Source organism: Gracilinanus agilis, chromosome 5 (genome assembly GCF_016433145.1).
Source record: "Gracilinanus agilis isolate LMUSP501 chromosome 5, AgileGrace, whole genome shotgun sequence".
NCBI lineage: Eukaryota > Metazoa > Chordata > Mammalia > Didelphimorphia > Didelphidae > Gracilinanus > Gracilinanus agilis.
The window spans coordinates 182,392,304-182,417,318 of NC_058134.1; the positions used below are offsets into that span (position 1 = coordinate 182,392,304).

Consider the following 25,015-nt stretch of genomic DNA (forward strand, 5'->3'; position numbering starts at 1 on the left):
AATAAAGAATCTATGTATGCATATCCTTTTGAATTTCTCTTAAGAAACTCAATTGTCACGGGTTCATGATATCAAAGACAATTCAAATATGTTAAAACTTTCAAGATCTAAGCTTCCCTTCATGAATAGGCCATAATCTACTTCTGTTAACTGTTTTAAAAACAATGTGTTTTTGTTTTTCTTTTCTTGAGGAAATAGAACATAATGTACATTTTTCAGAAAAAAAAATCCTTCTTCTATAGATTAAAGCTTTGTGATATGCTGGATTTTGGTCATAGGGAATGTAAAAGTGCTAACGAGAAACATATATTAGGGTATTAGTTATTTAGGCAGTCATTTATTTTGTGTATGCGGGGGAACGACACTATTTTTGGTTTTAAGTGGAACATATAAAGGATACATCTGATGTCTTGTCAGTAATACTTTAAAAACAAGTGCTGAGTTCAGATCAATTTTCTTCCCTTTGTAGGATGCATTGACCCCCACAGTTCATTGTTTTTCTTTGCCTAAGTGATCAAGAAGGCACAGTGACCCAGCATGTATGGAATCAACTATATTCAGGGAGTAACATTCATAGTATCTGTTTTGGTAGACCCTACATAGGAAATGGGCTCTTAAAAGGAGGCATCATTTAAAGTCACATTCATTAAGGAGAGGATCTTGATCTGTGATTGTATTTTAATAGATTGTAAGGGTTAATGAGAGCAAGTTATTTTTTTTAAAGGCTGACAAAATAACCTACACACAACCTCAAATCTATTTGGTAAGATATTCAATAATCACTTTTTTTGTCTAATAGGGTCTGAAATATGGCAAAAACTTACAAATATACATTCTATATAATAAAAATATTTCTATCTTGTGCATTCTCCTTCATGTGCTGGAAAATCCTCGTAAAAGAAGGCTAAACTCTCCAAATTAAAAAAAAAAAAAGTTGGTTGAGCAAATATCATATTTCCTCCAAGATATTAAAAGCAAAGGATGAGATCACCCACACAACGCATACAAAGTGGTTCTTTTAGCAACAATGCAAAAGACACAGAACCCCACAACATTTCTGTCATTGTTAATAAAGGTACAGATGAAGTCTGGACACAAGTACACACACATACAGGTTCATACAATATTTTAAGCAATCAGGCACAAGTTAAGAAATGGTGAAAAAATATTAAAACATTAACATTCACACATCCACCAATTCAATGGAATAAATTAAACTTTAAAGTCAGTCACATTTTTTCCTCCATTCTCTTCAGTCACTGTTTTATTTAGGTATAAACACAGAATAATACTTTTTCTAATGCTTTTAAAATACTACAAATAAAAATGACAGCTTTGCATGACAGCTGCTGGACAGAAACTTCAACACTGCTGATATTCAGAAACACAGTTCCTTTGTTCATCTGCATCAGTGCACTGGGTATGGCTCCAAGTGTTTGCAAGATGGGGGAGAAAAAAAAAAAAGATACGGTGGTTTATGAAATACTTCCTCCGCACATCACTGGCACTATTCTGAGAGAAGAAAAAGGTACGGTCCCTCGGTACCTTTACTGGTCCTATCCCAAAGTGGTGAGTATCATTATACATATATGCCTTCAGGATTGAAGCCAGATGAAATTGGATTCTGTAGAATCCGAAGGTTACTGGGCAGCTGCCGAGAGGAACCAGGACGTTTCAAGGACCCAGACTGGAAGGATGTCTCTAAACAAGAAAACAGCCATTAGTAAAACTTAGCTGATAATGAACTGAACACGTAAGGAGTATGGGAAACGAAGAGTCCCTTGTTGATGAAGGCAAAGACCTAAGAATAACAAATACACGTTAACTACTTGGAGAAAAAGGCATATAATGTTCTCTTTTTTTATATAAAGGACCCAGTATCACTTTTCCTAACTATCTTCAGTCATTAAAGTGCATTCAACTAAATTTTATTTTTTTGGTGATCAAGCTGATGCACTTTAAAAAAAAGGATTCATTTTCTTCTTTTAATTGGCTGAATTAGTTTATAATGCAGGCATACTCTGCATAATTACTTCTGGAGAAAAAAAATCACTGTTAGGTGAAATGATATTGTAGAGACAGTATAAAACAGGATAGAATATATCATGCAATATGTGTGATTAGCCAACTTATGCTACATTGAGATTTGGGGCATACTTTTGGGGCTATGCTTATACATTTAGAAAAACTGAACAGTATGTGCTTTAAAGTACAAGCCAAATATAGAAAGATAACTTCAATTAAAGGGGAAGAAGAAATTAGACCTAGTGTAGTGTATATGAGATTTAAATTGGTCAATTTTGACAATTGTATGATGTCTGGGAAAGTAAAGCAGGTAAGATAGGCTTAGTTTGTGCATATTTCTGTCTTTCTCCCAAAATTACTAATAATCAAGTGTTAACTTGAAAAAAAAGTAAATTGTAAGGTTCAATACAGTAGATTACTTCTGTAAACTCTTGGGTGGGTAGTTCATACAACGTTGATCAGGACAATAAAAGAAAAGAGAAAAGAGAAAATCTATCTTCCCAAGGAAAATGTCAGTATTTTACCCCTTTCTATGTCTGCATGTGAGGCTTCCACTTCGATGGGCTCGGCTGGAAGAACTGTAACCTTTGTTCCCGTCTGTTGTATAAATTGTTGAAGATTGACTTGTCGAAGCTCTTTAGTCAATTGTTCTAGCTCTTGTTCTTTGTCCTAAGTGCAAGTTCAAAAAGAGAGAAAAGAAAAGCATTAAGATATTATCATTTTTAGAACTGGGTTTTATATTTTATATTCTCTCACAATATGACCAAAATACAAATAAAAGGGGGGAAAAAGGAGAAAAAGAACCACTGTTTTCCCTTAAAAAAAAAAAAAAACAACAACAACTCAACTATCTACTCCCAAACCAAATAAATACATTTTCTTAGCCATTTTTTAAGTGACTATCTAAAGGATTAAAATATAGGGTTACTTAGTCATGAACAAAACAGTTTTGTTCAGATTGCCATTTTTTGCAAGAAGTCATTTTTGTACCATAGGAATGGCAAAACATATACCTTTTTGTCTATTTATTTCAACTAAAAGTACTTCTATAGAGAATACATGTAGAATTTTCGTTTTTGTGTATTTCTGAACATCTATTATTTTATCAATACCCTGGTCATTTCCAGGCCTTTTCATAAGGTGCAAAGTTTCCAATAAGATGCTATTCCAGGTATATATTTCTAACATTAAAATGAAAAACAAACAAACAAAAAACCACAAACAAACTTCTGATAAACTTCTTGGTTTCACTCTATTTCTAAATGCTTAAATTTGTAACTAGAAATTGCCTTATATAAGATAGTATTCTTACCTGTAACCTTTTGGTGGCTTGTCCTAGAGATCTTTCTACAGCTTTAATGCCATTTTCCAGCCTCAGACTCTGTTGTCCCTGAATATCAATTTCTCCTTTGACCTTACCAATCTTTCCTTTCACTTCTTCTTCATTGACCTGTGACTCTTGAACTTCCCGGTGTAACTTTTCTGCCTCCAGACCACTTTCTATACTATGGATTTGAGCCAAATAGTCCTTTAATTTGCCTTCACATTCTAGGATCCTCTGCTTCATCTCTTGAAGTTGATCCTTCAGCTGTTTTTCATTTTCTTGTTCAATCTGTAATTCATTTTCCCAAAATTCTTCCTCTTCAATTTCTACATCGTTTCTTTTGATCTTCTGCTCAAGACGAACAATTTCTTCTTCCAGGTTAGAATTGTACTTTTGTTCCCAGTACCTAATTTCCATGTCATTGGACTCAAGTTGCTTCTCAATGGATTGAAGCTTCTCTGTCTGCAGGCGGATCAACTTTTTCAATTCATCTGCTGTTGTCTTACAGTTACTGAGAACCTTATGTTTAAATTCGGTTTCTTTACCTTTCCCAAAAATGTCCATGAGTCCTTTGGCACCTCCTGTAAATGTCAAAGATTTCCTTTTCGGCTCTCGCCTTTTTATTGATTTGTCATTCTGAGGCCTCAGTTTAGCCAACGGGGGCAAGCTTTGTCTATATAAAGTTCTCTCAGGTATTCGGGCAACACTGTCTGAAGTTGGCCTCTCGCTAAGAGATGGCCCCGTACGACGTAATATTAGTTGTACATCACTGGCATACTGTCCCCATTTGTTTAATGAAATGATTGGATTTTCATGAGGTGCTAAGTGTCTCTCTGTATCTCTCCATTTTTCTATTAGTGTATATCTTCCAGTTCGACCTAGGTTGAAAGAATAATAAAATGTTCAAACTATATATACAATATCTAAAATAATCCAACAGAGGGAGCTATTTGATAATACTGCAGTATGTTTTATAACTTGGAATCAGTTCCCAAGATTTAAAAACCTCCAAAGGTACATTTGGATTTGTTTTTAAACATGCAAAACGAAAGCCCCCAAAGATCTTTAATTTGATCGGTGTGGTATTTATACCCTTCCAAATGCAGACTCCCACCATTCTACAGTGTGGTAGGTAATAACTTTGAGAATTGCTGTACTTGAAAAGTCATCATTCTTCAATCTAGTGAAGAAGCTCTTTAAATTAAAACAGGCAATAGCCAGTCTATTAAAGTGTAAATCATGGCTATAAAGGTTATATGTATTAAAAAAAAAAGAGAAGTGGCAAGGTACTTTTTAACAATCATGGTAAATACAAATAAGCATCTAATCCATCCATACAAACTTTTGTTCTGTGCTTTATTATCTAAATCAATATGCACTGGTAATTTATAAGATCTAGCCATTAACAATGATAATTACAGAATTCAGACAAACATATGCAGGATCACACTGACTGAGACAGAGAGAAATAAATAGAACCAATAGAGTACATTCAACAATTCTAACTAGTATAAATAAAAACAACACCAAAAGGTGGTTAACTTTGATTAACTATAATGAGAAGTCTTGGCCCTAGAGAAGAGATGATTAAATATAGCTCCCTCTTTTCTATAGAAAAAATGGGGGATTAAGTGTGAGGAAAGGTTCACAAATGTTACCAGAGGCAGTCATGGTCCAGGTTTCACTCCATTTTTTGTTATCGTGAGTGTTACAATGGAGAGCAATATCAGTAATATGGTGTACAAATAAAAGGTATCAATAAAACAAACATCAAAATCCACAATGACTACAGGGAAAGTCTTTCCAGACTAGTAGAACCTGTCAGACCTTGTGTTTTTCTGGCATAAGATCCAAAAACCCACTGAAAGATCGGGGGTGGGGAGTGCTTTAATGGCACATTTCCATGCATGTATGCTTGTGTGCACATGTGTAAGATCTACATAGAAAGAATACAATATTGGGCAGTTTCTATATACTTTTCCTCACTACACAGAAATTCCATTTTTATCCTTTCAGAAAAACTTTCCTTCTTTTGAATCACAGACTTAGAGGAAAAGGATAAGAAAGATGTTCAGCCTGCCATTCCTTACATAGAGGGAAGATTATCCAGCTTGGGACGGTGGAGACAATGTCAAATATGGAATTGGGAAAACGTGAGTTGTATCTTGCTCAATACTAGTTGCGTAACTTTTCTCAGCCTGTTTCCTTGTCTCCAAAATAGGAATCCTACTTCCATAGAACCTGGCTCAAACGAATGCTGTGAGAACATGTGCAAAGCACTTTGTAAAACTTTTTAGCCTATGATAATGGCACTGGATGATTGCGTATCTGGAATATAGAAAGCTAGCCCTCTCCTTTTGGAGTACTTGATTCAGGTCAATCTCTGTTGCTTCCAATTTGGAAATGGAATGAAAGGAGATGCTTATAGAATGTAGATCATGACTACTTAGCAATGGCTGAGCTCAGCTTCCCAGCCTTGGTTCCAGCCATTCCAGTTTTCCTGTAAGACAACAGAGGCAGGAATTTTTGACTTTTCCTGCTCTAACTTTGGTTCTTAGGCCACCAGGAACTGACATCAGTGGCCCTAGCCTGAGTCTCCTAGGCCAAGTAAATCTCAAGGATGGTTTCAAAACTAGCCTAAGCTGCACAGGGGTATGGTCTTGAGATATTGTTTCTATCACATACCAAGATTTTTGAGTGGCAGGGCTGGAATCTGAAGACAAATATTTTGGCTCCTCTAAACTATGCTCTCAAAAATGAAATTTGAAAGAACAAAACTAATTCTGTTGGGAAGTGAAAAGAGAAGCTATTTGAAGATGTCAATGTATACACCTGGGGAATTCACCTACCAACTTAGATGGGGGGAAAAGACATTTGTAGAAGATGAATGCAAGGACCAGTAAAGAAGAGCACAGTACTTTTCAAAGTTACTAACTACATTTTCTATCTTTTAAACTAGGATTTTCCAAGTTGTCCTGCCATAAATCCTGCCACCCACCCTGGGTTACTAAGGAGATTGTGAGAGAATTTAGAGACTCTTGATGAGTACCCAACTATAATGTTGGGTACTTAAAAGAGTTTGTTTCTGTAACTGGCAAGTTACTATCAATGATATTTGAAAGAACATAGAGAACAAGAAAGGTACAGTTACCGGAGAAGGGCAGTGTCTACCTTGACTTTCAGAAAAGGGAAGAAAGGAATGGACTCCATAAACATGGCCAGTGAGACCAAGGAATAGAGTCTAAGCAACCAACATCTTGAGATGCATTATTATTATTATTATTATTATTATTATTTTGACATTTTGAGATGTATTATTAAAAAATAGCTAGAAAAGGAAGAAATGATTAGAAAGAACCAGACTGCCTTCATCAAGAACAGTTCATGGTAGTTAATATTGCTTCCTTTTTTGGACAAGGTTACTAAACAATCAGAGGAATTTCATGATTATAGTTTACTTAAATTTCATCCAACAGTTTGAAAAAGTCTCTAGCGATATATTATTGTGTAAAAGTAAGCTGGAGTATAAAATGTAGTTAATTAATAAATGTACAACTGGATGAATTTGGAACTGGTTGGATGGTTGGACACTAAGAATACTCATAAATGGATTGATAACACTAAGAATACTTATAAATGGATTGATAATACTAAGAACAGTCATAAATGGATTGCTAACACTGTGGAAGTCTCCAACAGAATGCCCCCAGAATTTGTGCTCGTCCTTAGGTTATTTAGCATTTTCCTCAATGACTTGTAGGAAGGAAGAGTTGGCAAATTTATCAGTTTTGCAGAAGGTCACACAGCTAAGATACTAACAATGCTAGATGATTGAGTCAGGATCTAAAAAGAGTGTTAGAGGATAAAGCACTGAATTCTTTAAGATAAAACACAACGGGGATAAATGTAAAGTCTTACTTTGGATCAAAATATTCAATCAGAAGTTTAATAACAATAGGTCACATTTATATAGGTTTTTAAAGATTGACCAAGTGCTTCCCATAGATAATCTCCAAATGTAATACTCTGTACTTTGCTCTCTACTTGACTCTTGCTTATATGATTTAAGGAGGAAACTGTCCTATTGAAGAGCTAAAGGGTGGCACAAAAGAAAAAAATATTGGACCTGAATTTCTGCCACTTACTACATGGTTTGGGTAAGTCACTTCACCATTTGACAATTTGGTTTCCTCAGATGTAAAACGAGGGTGTTGGATTAGGTAACCTCTAATGTTCCTTCTCAACAGCAAGACGATCCAGTGGATACAGTGCTGAGCCTGGAGTCAGGAAGACTCATCTTGAGTTCAAATCTGGCTTCAAGATATTTACTGTGTGACTCTGGGCAAGTCACTTACCCTTGTTTGCCTCAGTTTCTCATCTGTAAAATGAGCTAGAGAAGAAAATGGCAAAACACTCCAGGATCTTTGCCAAGAGAATCCCAAATGGGGTCACGAAGAATCAGATATGACTGAAATGACTGAACAACAAAGAGCTTCCAAGCCTTGGGTTCTATTTGGATTTTTTGGGGGTATACCTGACATATTGAGAAGTATAAAAAAGAAAGCAATGGTGCATTTATTTTTATAGGTGGTAAAATATGATATTTTATATAGGACAGAGCTACATAAACTTGTGGAGCTAATGAACTGCCCTAAAAGAAACCACAAGTGTAATCACAGTTGAAAATTCAATATACCTGAAAGGTCACCATGCTTGGGTAACTGCAAATACCAGACATATGTACTTACTTAGGTTTGCATATCTCCAGAAAGGGATATACAGTCTCCTTTTGAAGTCTGCCATGCTTATTATGATTAATTCTGAACTGGCTCTCAGACCTCCCATTCCCCCAGACCTAGATGGTAAGTTTATATCAGGGCATTTGGTTCTTTGCTACTCAAGCACCATGACTCCCATTTCTGGGGATCAGTGTTCACTAAGTTGATTCTTCCTGGTTTTATGTTACTTTCACTTTTCCTTCAATCAAATAGAGGGAATGAGCATGAATTGATTACTAAAAAAATTTTTATGCACTCCAATGTAAAATAAATCCTCATGAGATGGGGATGGGACAAATTAGGGTTTGGAGATTTAGACTGATTTAGAGAAATCAGTCTTAGAAATGAACTAGTACCAAGCCTCTCACTTGTTTTTCCCCTTTCAAAAAAGATGTCTTTTTTTTTTAATATCACAAATATTTCCAAGTGTATTCTCTCAAATATGACAAATTGTATAAAAGTGACTTCAGGCATACTGACATTTCAATAGTTATTATGCTAGTGATTTGGTTTATAATTGTAATGGAATACTATTGTGCCAGAAGAAATGACAAACAAGATGATCACAAAAATCTTGGAAAGATGTATATGAAGTGATACAAAAGTGAAATGAGCAGAACCAGGAGAATGTTGTACATAGCAATAACACTATATTATGATCAACTCTGAAAGACTTAACTATTAGCAACAAGGCAAGGATCCAGGACAACTCTAAGGCACTTAGGATGAAAAACAATATCCACTGCCATAGAAGGATTGGAACATACCATTTTCCAATTTATTTCTTCCATGAATTTTTCTCTAGTGTAAGCAATATGATAAATAAAGAAGTATATGATAACATATTTAACCGATGCTTGCTTTCTGGGGGGTGGGTGGAAGGGAGGAAAAAAAAGTTTTAAAAATTTATTTATTAGTTTCTTGTTGAATAGGAGGATTTTCAAAAGAAGTAATGATAATTATATCAAAAAAGAGAAAGAAAAGAACATGATGAATCATTTGAAAATGCAAATAAGAGTTAAAGAAAATTGCAGAATTGGACCCAGATAATCAAAGCAGTCTTGGAACTACCATGTGTAATTTGAAATACATATTATTTTAAAATCTTATGTAATGGAAAAATCACAATTTCACATGTGGTCCTCTTTTTTCCATTCATTGAATACAGAAATGTTCATGCCTTGATGCCCATCAAGCTCAGAGTAAGAAAAGTAAAATCTTCTTTAAAAATAACCAAAACAACCACTCAAAAATACACATAATATTCCAAGTCCATAGAATCCCACCTCTTTACTGATAGGAGATATATTTTTTATCTTCCATTTTCTGAATGTTTATGCAATTAATTGAGTTCAGTTGCTCTTTGATGCTGTTTTTGTTTTCTTACTAAGATCTTTGAGGGCAAGGAAGATTGCATTTTGGCCATGTATCTCCAGAGCTAGCACAGTGTCAGACACATAGTTGGCATTTAATAAATACTTATGGATTAATTATTTAATTCATTATTTTGGATAAGTCTTGCTATTTTTCTGAATTACTCATTTTAAAGGGTTTTTTTTGGGTATGACATTTTTATGACAGTTTGTTCAACCATTTGTCAATTCATAAGTAACCACTGAATCTAGTTGCTATTGTGAATACTTTATTTTAAATGGATCTTTCTGTCATGGATTTTCTTAGGGAATATATCTAGTCAGTAATGGAATCTTTGTATCGATGTTATAAACAATGTACTGAGGTTTGCTGTTTTTTTTTTTCACGTAACAAAAAATTACTTTCCAAAATGTGGATCAATTCACAGCTCCACCAGTAATATCCTGGTGTGCCTTTCTTCCCATAGTACTTTCATCATTGTCTTTTACCAACTTGGTCAATTTGTTATTTCTGAGGTGTAACATCAGTTGTTTAAATTTGCATATCACTCACGAGTTTCTTTTTTCTTTTTAATATTGATAAGAGTATTTTTATATGGTTGCTCATGATTTGCATTTCATCTAATAACTTGAAATACTTTTATAGTTATAGTTATCTATAATGCAATGTCTCTTGGCATCAATGTTTCAATTTACTATATAGCTTAGATAATAAAGATATTTGATACAAATATTTTACTTCAGTTAGTATCTTTTTTTATCCTAGTGTTTTAGTTCGGTTTGCTTGTTTGTAAAACTGGTAATTATAAGAATTGACATGTCTTTCTTTTATCATCTTGTCTCACATCATTTAGACATTGTCCCCCTACCACATCTTCCTTTCTTTTAGTAACAGATGAAGAAGTGGCCCTTCTTGCTAAGGCCAGTCCTATGTATTCCTTTGATCTCATCAACCCTTCTCCTGACTTCTCCAGCAAATTATCCCCGCTATTACTCACTCTTTCTATTATTCTTCAATCTTTCTCTAGCTATTAGTTTTTTCCCTGCTGTTCAAAAATGCACCAATGTGTCCCCAATACTTAAAAAAACCCTCACTTGATTCTACCACCCTCAACTAGTCATCATCCTATACCTCTTTGACATTTATGGCCAAACTCCTTGACCATCTACACCTAGCATCTATACTTCCTCTCTTTTCATTCAATTTAAAAATCTCTGTAGTCTAGTGTTTGACCATGTCATTAAACTGAAATTGTCTTTTCCAAAGTTACCGATGATTTTTTAATTGCCAAATTGCCCTATGTCTCTACTCATACAGTCAAATTCCTGAATCATGTCTTATAAGGTCTTTATTGCATTTTATAAGGACTACTGCAGTAGCCTTCTAACTGATCTTGCTTCAAGCCTTTCCCCAATCCAAAACAACCTCCACTCTAGCTACATGGCCTATTGCTAGTTCCTTGAACATTATATTTCATCTCCCTTCTTCATGCCTTTGGACTAATTGCATCTTTGTACTTTGTACATATCCTTTCTAAAAAATTTATATTATGCACATACCCATTTACATATTGTCTTCCTCATTAGAATCTTTGAGGGCACAGATTTTGGGGCAGTTTCTTTGTATCTCTAGCACTTAAAGGAAGGATTAATAAATTAATTTTCACTAAATACATGGAAATTTAAGATTTGCAAAGTACCTTAAAAACATTATTTGATTTAATCTTCCCAATAACCCCATGAGGCAGACATTATTATTTTATATTATTGTCCTAAATTTTATAGAGAAACCAAGGTTTTAGTTACTGGCCTACAGTTATATAAGTAGCCTTTTTTGACTCACCTCTTTATTTTGTGTTTGGTTACAAATTCTCCATTTAATCATGTATCTGAAACATACCTCTTTCCATTATCCTCTAATATTTCTAACTTTAGAATTTAATTTAATTTAATATCATATGATTTCCAATTTCTTATATTTTCCTTTTGGAGCTTATTTTGGCATATGAATAACACACTCTAGACCTAAGTTTTACTAAACTGCTTTCCAGTTCTCCCAGTAGTTGTGGTCAAATAGTCTCCTTTCCTTATTTAAATTCTTGAAATCCTCACATTTTTACAGATCATGAAACAGACTCAGAGGAAGAGTCGCTGTTCCAAGGCTACAAGACCTGAATTAAAAATTCAGATCCTAAGAATATAAACCCAGACCTCTTTAAACTATACACAAATTTGCATAACTTAAAATATGGCAAAGATTTAGAAGAAAAAAATTTTAAAGATAGTTTTTGATAATACTTTCTTATAGCAATCATATATATTTTTGTCATTTAATTGTATACTGCTATATTAATAATAAAAATACTAAAAAATGTAGCCAGGCTCTGTTCTGAGATATTTTCACTAATGCAGAATTTTCCTTATGACTCATTTTTAATTAAGTGAAAATATTCCTTAGCAAACAAAATGGTTTTTGCCAAAAAGGTATAAAAAGATGTGGGAAAAGATAAGACCTAATAACTATTTCCACCTCTACCTTTTAATTTCTTTAATTACTTCTTAGAAATAATTTACACTTAACATACAAAGTCATATGGTTCTGATGGGCAAGTATGTCATAAATGATAAATCAAGCTTATTTGAGTTTGCTAAGGCAATTAAATTGTTTTAATACTCAGAATGGGGGAATGAAGCAGAAAGTATGCCCTGGAAGCTCAGTACTTTGCTTTCTCAATACTTAGTTAACCACAAGTGTTTTATGGATTCTTTTGTTAGGTTAAGAACAAATTCAGTAAGTATGATAGTGTTTGTGTCCTACTTGAATGCCTAGAATAAAATACTAAAAGATTCAAGTAATTTAAATCCCATTTAAAAATGGACAAATTGATTATAATTTTACAGAACTGCTACACATATTGTGTCCTTTATGTAATTTTATGTAAGGGTATGGACAATTATCATACATAGTTTTAAAAAAAAGTATTGAAGGGTTATGATCTGCATCATTCACACACACATGAAAAATTTCTATCAAAGGAAGTATTTACATAAATATTAAAAAACTCTCAAATTCCCATTTGTAGAAGCTGCTTATGAAAAAATCCAAACACTAAAGTTTTACTTTCCAATGAACATAGTTTTTCACTTTTGCCCTAATTTTCCCTATTAAGCAATGTTTAAATTTTCTGATCACCTCCGTGATGTAGTTTGTTATTGTCTAAATAAAAAGCTTCTACATTTGACCTAGCCTGAGAAGTTAGTTACATCATGTACTCTAACCAGTCAGAGATCACTGATTTTTCAAGTTGTAAATACTGCATAAAAGGGAAATGGAAATTCACCTATTAAATGTGAGCAAGGTAATCTAAGACAAATATGTGATTCAAAGAACTAGAGAAGAATGTTAAATCGTTGTCATTGTTAACAGTGAGAAATGAGCTATTCTAATTCATACTACAGAACTGGAATTGTTTGAGCTTTTAATGATTCTTAGGCTAAGGATTATTTCTCTCTTTTCCATTTCATTATAACACAACATTCCAGAGGAATACTGCATAACACTCTGGAATGTTAAAACTTCCATACCTATATTGTAATGTTTTGTTAAAGGTCATTGCACTCTTATGACACTGTGAAAGAATATCAGACTGGGAGTCCCCAGAGCTAGTGGGTGCTAGCACAGAGGGATCTTCCATTCACCTGCTGTGTGTTCCTGAGCAAGTCACCTAAACTTTTCATTCTGCCTCACCTGAAAAAGTGGTAGTAAAATAATTAGACCAGGCATGAGGTGGTAAAAACTTGAACTCATGTGGTAGCTAGATGGACTAAAGGAATTTAGGTCATTTTGGTTAGGTCTAATATTCTTGAGCCTTCTCTAAAACGAAAAGTCTGTAATAGATTCAAAGCAAACAGAACTAAACCTTATTCATGTTTTGTCTTTAGGTGAATTCTCTCTATAATCAGTTCAACCACTATTCTCTGAATATTCTAATTCTATTAGCCTATAATCCATTTAGATATTTTCAATAACCACTTTAAAGTTAATAAGATTCATGAGTGTTAACCAGGAGATCGCCTACCCTGAAGAAATCAAGAGTTCTGCAGTCTTACACATCCCAAAGAATTATTTTTATATCATGAGAATTATCTGATATTGGTGTCAGCTTGGTTCTTAGAGCTCATTTAAAAAATTTCATTTAATCAATTAGCACCACTGAGAATGATTTAAAAAAAATAGCTTTTACAATACTTCATTTTGCTGCAAATTCAAATTTTAATTTCATTTCTAGAAATAAGTAATGAAAAGATTCTCCAAATATCATTTCAGTTAACCATAAAAAGCTGAAGATGATTTTTTCCATGAGGCATTAAAGTACATTAAAAACCCAGAAAGCAAACTCAAATTGCTTTGCTTGACTTTTTGTGGGAAGACAGCTGTGGTTTTGTTTGATGAATTCATATTCTGTTACTACTATAGCTAAACATACCCTTTAAAGTGGCTCCTAAATTTAAATTACTTTCCACAGGAAACTGTGGCATGGACTAAAAACATAAAAAGGATTTTTCTTAGGGATTGAAATCATATTCTATGGTCAACAAAACTGTATTTGTGGATAAAATATATATTTGGGTATTACGAATATTAAAGAGTTGTCTTTCTAGAAAGGAAAACAAGAATATACACAAAATCACATTTTCCAGATATATAATTATTTCCAAATCATCTGTGTTTTTCTTATTTCTTGGAATAATAGTAAGATCAAGAAAAAAACAGTATTAAATTTGAAGACTATAAATGAGAAGATGACTCCCCTTTAAGGATACTCCAACCTGACCTAAACAGTTTTTGGCATCAAAATAATACAAAATGGATGAAAGCATATGCAACAACACTATTACTATTTCCTAGGTACATTTATCATGAATTGACATCAAATTAATTAAATTTAGAATTGTTGAATCAGGCACCACAGGAAGGAGACTAACAGCATACAAATAGCCTAAGCTATCAAATATGGGCTCTCTGTGCCAAGTGGAGGGATACAAAAGTCAAGGCAGGACCAGCTGAAAATATAAACTTATTTGCAAAATCAAACAGAGAGTTCTTCTGCTTCTGGGAGCCAATATGGTAGAGTAAGGAATACTTCCAGGTTACTCCAAATGACCTCCAACTCCTCCTGCCTCACATGCACCTCAACGCAAATTCTGGGGAGGCAAAATCAACAAAATCCTGGGTGAAGTAGTATTTTAGATCAAGAAAATGTAGAGACAGCAGGAAAGATCCATCTCAGTAGGGTAAGAGAGGAGAAAGGTGGAATCAGCAGCATGAAGAGCAGCCCAAACCATGCTGAGGAGCAGCTTAGTCCACACTGAGGAGCAGCCCAGCACATTTGATATCAACAGAACTGGGAATGGAGGCAATGCATAGTATAAGCACACCCAGGAGAACCTTCTGTGGGAGGAGTAGGCTGGTGTTCATGACACCTGGGGGAACTGGCAGCTGTGAAGTGGAATCTAGCTCAATCCAGTGCATGCAGCACCCGGGGGAACCCTGGACTAGTACTCCTTCCACCCTAGAAACAGAGCTGAACTTTAACACATAGGTAAGATCATGAGGGAAAAAAGTCTGGAAAAATAAGGAAAAGACAAAGGAAAAACTGACCTTAGAAAGTTACTTTAGTGACAGGGAAAATCAAAATATAAATTCAGAGGAGGACAACAATGCCAAAATGGAAACATGTACTTCACAGACTTAAAAGGAAAGTGTTAAAAGGTATCAAGGCACAACAAGAACTCCCAGAAGAGCTTGAAAAATTAAAAAAATCAAAGAGCGGAAAAGGAAAAACTGCCAAAAATAAATATAAAATAAAGATCAACAGCATGGTAAAAGATGTTTAAAAAATCCATAGAAGAATATGATTCCCAGAAATCTAGAATTGGTTAAGTGGAAAAGGAAGTACAAAAGCCCAATGATGAAAATGATGTCCTAAAAATTACATTTGGACAAATAGAAGCTAATGACTCTATTAGACATTAGGAAACAATAAAACAAATTCAAAAGAATGAAAAAAAAAGAAGAAAATCTGAAAATGTCATTGGAAAAATGTCATTGGAAAACAGATTCAAGTGAAATAATCTAAGAATCATTAAAATACCTGAGAGCCATGATAAAAAAAAGAACATGAATACCATATTGCAAGAAATCATCAGGGACAACTGTCTTAATACTCTTGAACAAGAGAGGAAAATACAAATTGAAAGAAACTAATAACCACCTCCTAAAAGAGAATTCAAAATAAAAATCTCCCAGGAGATATTATAGTCAAATTCCAGAGTTCCCAGGTCAAAGAGAAAATATTTCAAGCAGCCAGAAAGAAACAATTCAAAAATTGTGGAGCCACAGTCATGATCACATAAGATTCAGCAGTTCCTACATTAAAGTACTGGAGGGATAAAATATGATATTCAGCAAGGCAAAGGATCTCTGATTACAACCAAGAATCACCAACCCAGCAAAAGTGAATATATGTTTTGTGGAGTAAGGGGTGGGGGTGATGAATGAAATAGAGGACTTCGAGGTATTCTTGACAAAGAGATTAGAACCAAATAGTCATTGGGGGAAAAAGTTTCAAATTACTACTTTTTAGAGAAATGCAAATTAAAACAATTCTGAGATACCATTTTACATCTATCAGATGGCTAATATGAGAAAAAAGGAAAATGATGAATGTTGGAGAGGATGTGGAAAAACAGGAACTCTAATACAATGTTGTTGGAGCTTTGAATTATTATAACCATTCTAGAGAGCAATTTGGAATCATGCCCAAGGAGCCATCAAATTGTACACATTCTTTTACACAGCAATACCACTACTAGGCATGTATCACAAAGAAATAAAAGAAAAAGGCCCTACTTGTACAAAAATATTTATAGCAGATCTTTTGGGGATGTCAAAGAATTGAAAACAGAGGGTGTGTCCATTAATTATGGAATGGCTGAACAAGTTATAGTATATGATTGTAATGGAATACTACTGTGCCACAAGAAATTGTGAAGGGACAGCTAGATAGCATAATGGTTTGAGTGCCACATATTGAGACAATCAGATGTGAGTTCAAATCTGGCCTTAGGCATTTCCTAGCTCTGTCCCTTGGACAAGTCACTTAACTCCGATTACCTGGCCCATGCTACATCTCAGTCTTAGGACTGAAACTAAAATAGAAGGTAAAGGATTAAAAAAAAAAAAAGAAAAAATGACAAACTGGATGACTTTAGAAAAATCTGGAAAAACTTATATGAACAGATGCCGAATGAAGGGAGCAGAAGCAGGAGAACATTGTACACAGTAACAGCAATATAGTATGATGATCAATGGTGAATGACTTAACTACTATCAACAATGCAAGGATCCAAGACTACTTCAAGGGGATTCATGATGAAAAATGCTATCTATTGCCATAAAAGGAACTGATAGAGTCTGAATGCAGATAAAAATATACCATTCTTTAATTTATTTCCTTCATGAGTACTTTCTTGTATATGTGATATGTGTCTTCTTTCACAAAATGACAAATATGGAAACAAGTTTTGCATACCACTACATGTATAACTACATCATATTACTTATTGCCTCTGGAAGGGGAGAAGGGAAAGATTGAGGGAGAGAATTTAGATTGGAAAAATGTCATGAAATAAATGTTAAAAATTGTTTTTGCAGGCAATTGAGAAACAAATCATAAAGGTTTTTTTTGGGGGAAAATCTAATAAAGGAGAACTGTGGAAAATTACAAGCTACACCATCTTATAAAACAGCAAGAAGCAATGGATGGAAAAATAAATTCATAGGAGATTCAATGAGAGATCTGTATAATTATCCTAAATGCCCAAAATCTAAGATCTTTTAAAAACAATTTTAGGAAAAGATAATCACCAATACCCTGGGCCAGGAAAGCAGATCTTCCAAAAAGATATTGTAAGGATACTTGCAGAAATCAAACACTACATTATGAGATTCTGAGTGAACCTTTAGATATAATGAACTGAACTAAGAAGAGTTGAACCCTCCATTTATCCTAACTGTAAACATTTATGCCAAAAAGGGGAATGCCCCCTAATGTGACTATCCATCATCTCTTTTCTTCTCTTTCTTTTAATTACCCAAATTGTAGTTATTCCTTCCATGAAATGTGTAATATCTTTTGTGCTCACGTACCCTGGTGAGAAAATCCTAAAGGTAAAGACTCTATATGTGGAATGATTCATTGGGGAGACCAACATGTTAATCTCCTGAAGAACCAAGAGTATGGACACTTAACATGCTAGTCTCCCAAAGAATCAGAGGGGAGGGAGGATTGTGTGAATTAAATATTTAGGAGAAAATTAGATCCTGGAAGTTTTAAGTCATAGAAGTCAGAGGCAGGTGTCTTAATTTGTTGATGTGGCAGGCTAAGATTTCTGACTGGAGCATGCAAGGCTGGGAATCCTGGAACTTAGTCTCTTGGGCTCCAGTCCCTTCTTGAATTCAAGGCTGTTCCTTGGCTGGTCTTAATTTGTCTGGCCTGACCATGCGGGTAGTGGGATCTTCTGGCCCCGATTTATGAAAGGGACCAGAGCACAGGGATAATCTAGGACCTGATAGAGCAGAAGTAACTCAGCTGGACACTTTTATGTTAGAAAGACTAGAAATCTTATTTCTCTTTTCTAATAAATACTTATAAATATAGTATAAAGTCTCCAGGATTAATTTTTATTCATAACAGACCCAACTAAGCCAAATCTTCAAAAAAGCATTCAAGTCAGTCAATAAGAATTTATTAAGCACCTACTATATGCTAGGTGTGTGCTAAATGCTGGAGGTACAAAAAAAAAAAAGGCAAAAGAAAGTCTCTTCCCTCAAGAGGAGACAAAAATTAAATATATGCCAAACAATCTATACACTAGATAAACAGGAAATAATTATTAGAGGGAAGACACTGGATTAAGGGGGATTGGGGAAGGTTTTTCATAAAAGAAATGGTATGAGTTGTGTTTTGATGGAAGCCAGAGAGGTCAATAGTTGAAGTGAAGGAAAGAGCATTCTAGGCATGAGTGATAATCAGAAAAAATGCCCAGACATGAGATGGAGTGTCTCTTTCACAGAACAACCAGGTCAGTGTCACTTGATCAAAATGTATATGCCAGAGAGTAAGGCATAAGAAGCCTACAAAGCTAGAAGGGCTTTGCGTGTCAAACAGAACATTTTGTATTTGATCCTGGAGGTGACTAGGAGTCACTGGAGGAGAAAGAGGGAAAGAGAGAGAGAATGGGTATGGGGAGAGTATGAGGGAGAGTGAGAGACCGACTTTAGGAAAACACACTAATGGTTGAATACAGAAATGGATTGGATTGGGGAAAATCTTGTGGTACACAGACTCACAGGTCAGGTTTGCAATAATTCAGGTGTGAGATAAATGAGGACCTGTACCAGGGTAATGGCAGTATCAGGAGAGAAAGGATGTATTTAAGAGAAGTTGCAAAGATAAAATTTGACAAGCCTTGGCAACAGATTGGCTATATGGGAGTGAGAGATAGCAAGGAATAGAAGATGAAATATAGGTTGGGAGACTGAGGGACTAGGAAGATGGTGGTGCCCTTGACAACAATAGTTCAAAGGAGGGGAGGATTTGGGGAAAAGATAATATATTCAGTTGTGGACATCTTGGGTTTTAACATGCCTACTCGACATCATATTCAAGATGTCTGTTAGGCATCTCAAGATGTCTGGAGAGGTGAGATCTAAATATCAGCAGAGAGGTTAAGGAAGAAGAGGTAGATTTGAGAATCACTGGCATAGACACAACAATTAAACTCATGGGCACTTATGAGATCACTAGAAACTAGAAGGACAAATAGGTGGAAGAAAATTTAAAAAAGGATTTATATGTGCTTCGTGCAGACGATTGGTCAAGATTATTTTAAGAAAATTCTGTCATTTGCAGTAGTCATCACGTTTTGATCCTAAAAACTTTACCTCCAGTGCACTGAGGAAAGAGAAATAGAAAGATGGTTAGCACTTCTAGGCTGTCAGGGAACAAATGCTAGTTCAAGTAACCACTGTCTTCTCAGCTGCTGAGGAAGCAGGTCCTCGGTCACTGATTAAGTAGGATGTCAATCCTGTACATGCCCCAGCCCTGTTCAGGTATTTATAGGACTACTGCCTCGCACTGCTACTGCCTCACACTCTTACTGTCCCGGAGTCTACTCATGCTTGATCCTGGTATATTCATTATCTAATTTTTTTCTAATATCAACTATCTAATAATTGTTTTCTAATAGCACTGGGCTGGAATAAGGGAAGAATTGCTGCTACTAGACCAAACCCTGCACAGAACACCAAGCCTCTTCCCAGTAGGATTTCTTTCAGAAGTAGAGTCTCAAACAGCTGGTCCAATACTTACCTCAATACATATCATCCCTCGCCATTTTGGAGTGAGGCCAAGGATCTGATGCTGAAGTGAATTCAGTCAGGCCCCTGGAGAGCTGATCACCACATATTTTTATAGACTCACATATTTGTCTGAAACTCTCTATTTCACATTTGCTCAAGAAAGAATTAATTTTCTCTGCTACCACAAGACTCATGAAAGTCCCGTGCCTAGCAAACTTCCAATTTTTTCTTTCTTAATATTTATGATACAGAATTGCCAGCTTTCACCCGAGTGAAAACTCTCTTCCATGACTTATATCAATCAGTCTTAAAAACAAATAAACAAACAAACAAAACTCTTACCTTTTGTCTTAGATTCAATACTCGGTATTGGTTCCAAGGCATAAGGGTGGTAAGGGCTGAGCAACTGGAAGTGTCTGAGGCCAAATTTGAACCCATGGTCTCCTGTCTCCAGGCCTCACTCTCTATCCATTAAAAAATCTAGCTGCCTCCAAACAATCTTCTAACTGACATCTAAACTCACTCAAAAGAACGTGACTATACTATTCTCCCTGAAAAAGCCAAGAGGATAAAGAACACCTACTTTACAAATAATGGATAACTTATAGAGTAGGTCTACCATGACATATATCTTGGTCAGAAAAAGAGCAGAGAAAGGGATCCAGAACTGATCAGAAGACAGAAAGCATATACTTCCCTTAAGAAAGTTTTCCATGATTCCAAGCTTCTATGAAGAAAAGATTCACCTTTATTCTTTTATGCAGCAATATTTTTGTTAGTGATGTATAGCTGTGAGTCAGGAGATACTAAAACCTCTAAAGAATTAATAGCGAGTGGGAGTAGAAATGCAGAAGAAAAACATGTGCTCAATCATGTAGTTAGATGGGGATATGATTTGGGTTTTGATATTAAAAGCTCACTCTACTGCAAATATGAATAACATGGAAATAGGTTCTGAACAATGATGTATGTATAACTCAGTGGAACTGCTTGCCAGCTTTGGGAGGGGGGAGGGAAAAAAGAGGGGAGAATCCTGAATAATGTAACCATTGAAAAATATTCTAAATTTAAAAAAGTAATTGGGAAATATTAAACAAAATAAATAAAAATATAATAAAACTTTTAAAAAAAGAATTAACAGTGAGAATTACTCAAAGGCCAATGGAAAAGTTCATGCAACGCATTAATCTCCAAGAATGAAAATAAGAGGAGCAATGAAAAGGATACATTCTAAAAGATGTACAACTAGAAATGATGGAAATTCATCATGTATGAATAGTGAGGGATGAGTGATGGTCAATCGCGTGCTCCAATAACATGTATACGATGTCAAAACAATTAAAGGAAGAAACCAGCACTTTGGAGTGTGCCATCTTGTAAAAAGATTTATGGGAGGACATATGCAATATTCTCATTGAATATGTAGAGGAATGGGATAGACTCTGTAGTGGTGCAAGGGATATACGTAATGCTGAGATTTCAGATCCACTTTAGCATCATCACCATGTTCCTAATAAAGAATTCACAGACAACAGTGAGTGCTTGTCAAGTAGAGGGCAGCAGTTGAGTAAGAACCTATGTCACTCACAGTGGCATTCCTTTCAAAGCTGGATGCACTTAACATCTGTTGGAGAGATTCTGGAAGAGTCCAAGACTATTTATCATCTTGAAAGGTGTTTGCATCTATCGCTGGGGAAATTGTATCAACTCATCTGAATTGAAATGATTACTCCTGCACACTGCCAGTTAAAAATGCTAATCTCAAGAATTATGGGGACAGAATACTTTCATATATGTATGAGTTGTCATTGAGTCATTTACATTTGTGTTTGACTCTCCATGACCTCTTTGGGGTTTTCTTGGCAAAGATACTGGTCTGATTGGTCATTTCTTTCTACAGCTCATTTCACAAATGAGAAAACCGAGGCAAACAGAGTTGAGTGGCTTGCCTAGGGTCTCACAGCTAGTAAATGTCTAAAACTGGATTTGAACTCAGGAAGAGTAGTCTTCCTGACTCCAGGCTCAGTGTTTTATCCGCTGCATCACCTAGCTGCTCCTATATATATATATATATATATATATATATATATGTATGCAAGTATAAAATATCTGTTTATATATTACTATCTTTTAAAATATTTATATGTGTGATGCTATGAGTGAACATTTAAAAAAAATAAAATGTCAGTAACCTGCATGATGCATTTTGGAAAAAATAAGAATACAAAGTAGAAAAACATTTTCTAAGATTAAAAAAGTAAATACTGTCATTTCTTCTCTCATAAATCAGACTTCTATAACACAAAAAGTGATAAAGTAATAAAAACACAAAGGAATGGGTTTACAAGGTTTTTAAGGAAGTCATTAATAAGTTGTTTTATTCTAATTGTCAGCTTTTCAAAACAAGTTTTCAAATAAGGTACATATTTCACTGATTAACCAAAGATGGGGAAACTAAATTAAAATTACTCTGGGCTTAGATCTTTGAATGCTTATAGTTAGTTTTCCTAAGATGGTTCACAAACAAGCAGATAGTCTTTATTCCAACCTTTTTTTAAAAGCTGTAAGAAGACAATGTGGCTACCATATGGAAGGATAAAATTGGCTACACTACTGAACTACCTTCATTTTTGTAGAGAATGCTCATAGCCTTTGTGCTACCCTGGCTTAAAATTTAAATACAGTTATGAGTGTTATAGTCCTAGTTTATTATTCTAATAATCACAAAGTAGTAGCAAAGTATACATTTTTATTAAAATAAAGACTTTTGGAAACTAAAGAGATTACTGAATTGGAATATGAAAATACTAAATAGCATACAAAAATCTTGATGTTATCATGATCTTAATAGCCATTTGAGTTCATTTTTGATTAAACTCGATTTGAAGAACACTTTATTTTCAAATGCAAGTGATAATTTTAATGGATAGGAAAGAATAGGATTCCAAATAATTTCAATACATTTGGGATCAAATCAGATTACACAGGAGAAACAAGAAGGAAAAAAAAAAGTAAATTTAAAATACAAAAACTAATTCAATGGTATTTTTTTACAACCACTTGGGCTAAAGTCACTAGGGAAGGAGTCTGATAGAGAGACAACATGATATAGTGGGAAAAGATCTGGCTTGAGAGTCACAGTATCTGAGTTCAAATTCCACTTACTACTTGTATGGCCTTATACAAGTCACAATGTTCTTGGGCCTCAGTTTCCTCATCTGTAAATGAGAAGGGTGGACTAGGTGGTTTCTGAAGACCTTTACTGATCTTATAAATTTTAGATACTATAACTTTTTGAACAGCTCTTTTGAAGGCTGAGCTAATACTACCAAACACTGATAAAAACAGTAAAACAAAACAAACAAAAATCCACTAAACTTTCAATGCTAAATTAAGGAAGCACTGCTACAAAGACATATATGTAAGCTGTGATTTGTTACTAATCAATTATTATATAAAATGTTTTACAATTTAGTACTTAATACATAACCAGAAAAAAAATGTTCAAGTTGGGGTGAATATACCTGCATATTTCTTTATAAAGGTATGTATACATTTAGATGGGTAGGTTTTTTGTTTTTTTTGTCGTACTTGATATATTTTTTAAATTATTGCAGAACATTTAAAAATACATGCAATGTTGGATTCTAGGGGCTCTTAGATGTCTATATTTTAGATCAAGTAAGATTATCAGGTTTATAAATTGTTCATGAAGGTTATTATTAGGAATAACAGCTCTAGGACACATTTTGAGAGAGGAGGAAAAAAGAATGTTGAAAACAGAGGAAGAAACAAGACTTTTGGAGTTAGTATGAGAAAGAATCAGCATGGTTTTACTTGTAGTGGAGGAATTGTGGAAAGGGAAATTTGTGCGTACTATGTGTTTAAATGTTAAGTGTTTTAATTCATTTAAAACCATATATGATTTTGTTGGTAGATTCATTTCCTGGATAGGAAACTTTTTTCCAATGAAGGTTGGCACTGTGTGGATAGAATTTGCTCCCCAGGACTTTCTTACCCAGCATTCTATTTGCGTGTTTACGCCACTTGCTAACATAGGGAGGATATAATTTGATGTAAACCTGCCCCTCTCTCTCTTCTTCTGAGAACATGGCTGTGGAGGGTGGGGGGAGAGTGTGGCAGGAAAGTACATTTGGGATCAAATCAGATTATACAGGAGAAACAAGAAGGAAAAGTAAATTTAAAATACAAATTTATTCATGTGGTCATACTTAAGCTTTGTACTTCTATTTTTTAATTTCTTCTACAAGTGATTACTAATAAATCTTATAAAATATAATACTTGGAGATATTGATATTAATTTAAATCTTACAGCACTTACTCTGCAAATTATAGTTTTAAAGTATACAGGATCAGTGACTTGCTCAATGTCATACAGGCAGTATGTGTCAGATGAGATTTAACCCTGGGTGAAATACCTACTCCCTATCCATTATGCTATGTTGCCTCTGTTTTGTTATCTATTCATGGAATGTAAAAAACTAATAAGAACATAGAGATATGGAATTTACATATTTACTTGGAATTATACCACAAAATAAATCTACATACCTATTGCTTGAGCTAAGGCTATTACAACCTCTTGGCAAGTTGTGACTTCAGTGACCCCACAAACGATCCTCTGGACTCCATCCACCCATACTTTGAGTTCCATGGTGCAGCCAGCCAATCATATAGGAGCTATAAACCCAGGCATCTAGTTTTCAGGTCATATCTGCAGCCACCAAAATGATGACACAGCAGAGCATCCGGGGTCAGCTGCAAGAAAACAACATAACGTTAACTTGATTTACTTTGAAAACAAATATTTGCTGCATTCTTGACTACAAAAAAGAAAAGAAAAAAAAAAGGTTCCAAGATAGAATGAACATCTAAAATGAAGTGAATAAAAAAAACCCCCAAACACCCTCAAGTACCCTATGACCCAACTATCATGGCCTTCTTCTATTCCCTGAATATGACCATGCATTGCCCAATTCTGGACCTTTTTGTGGGCTGTCCTTAATGCCTGGAATGCTCTCCCTCCTCCCTTCTACCTCTTAATTTCCGTGGCTTCCTTCAATTCAA

General features: G+C 34.7%; 1 protein-coding gene across 1 annotated transcript; it reads right to left on the reverse strand.

Moving 5' to 3' along the window:
- Positions 1-1,185: 1,185 nt before the first annotated feature.
- On the reverse strand, positions 1,186-24,602 carry RASSF8 (Ras association domain family member 8). Its single transcript, XM_044677739.1, has 4 exons — positions 24,500-24,602; positions 3,338-4,227; positions 2,550-2,694; positions 1,186-1,701 (listed from the first exon to the last, which is right to left on the reverse strand). Exons 1-4 carry the CDS (start codon positions 24,600-24,602, stop codon positions 1,580-1,582), a joined length of 1,260 nt encoding a protein of 419 aa, XP_044533674.1. The 3' UTR covers positions 1,186-1,579.
- Between the last annotated feature and the right edge of the window lie 413 nt (positions 24,603-25,015).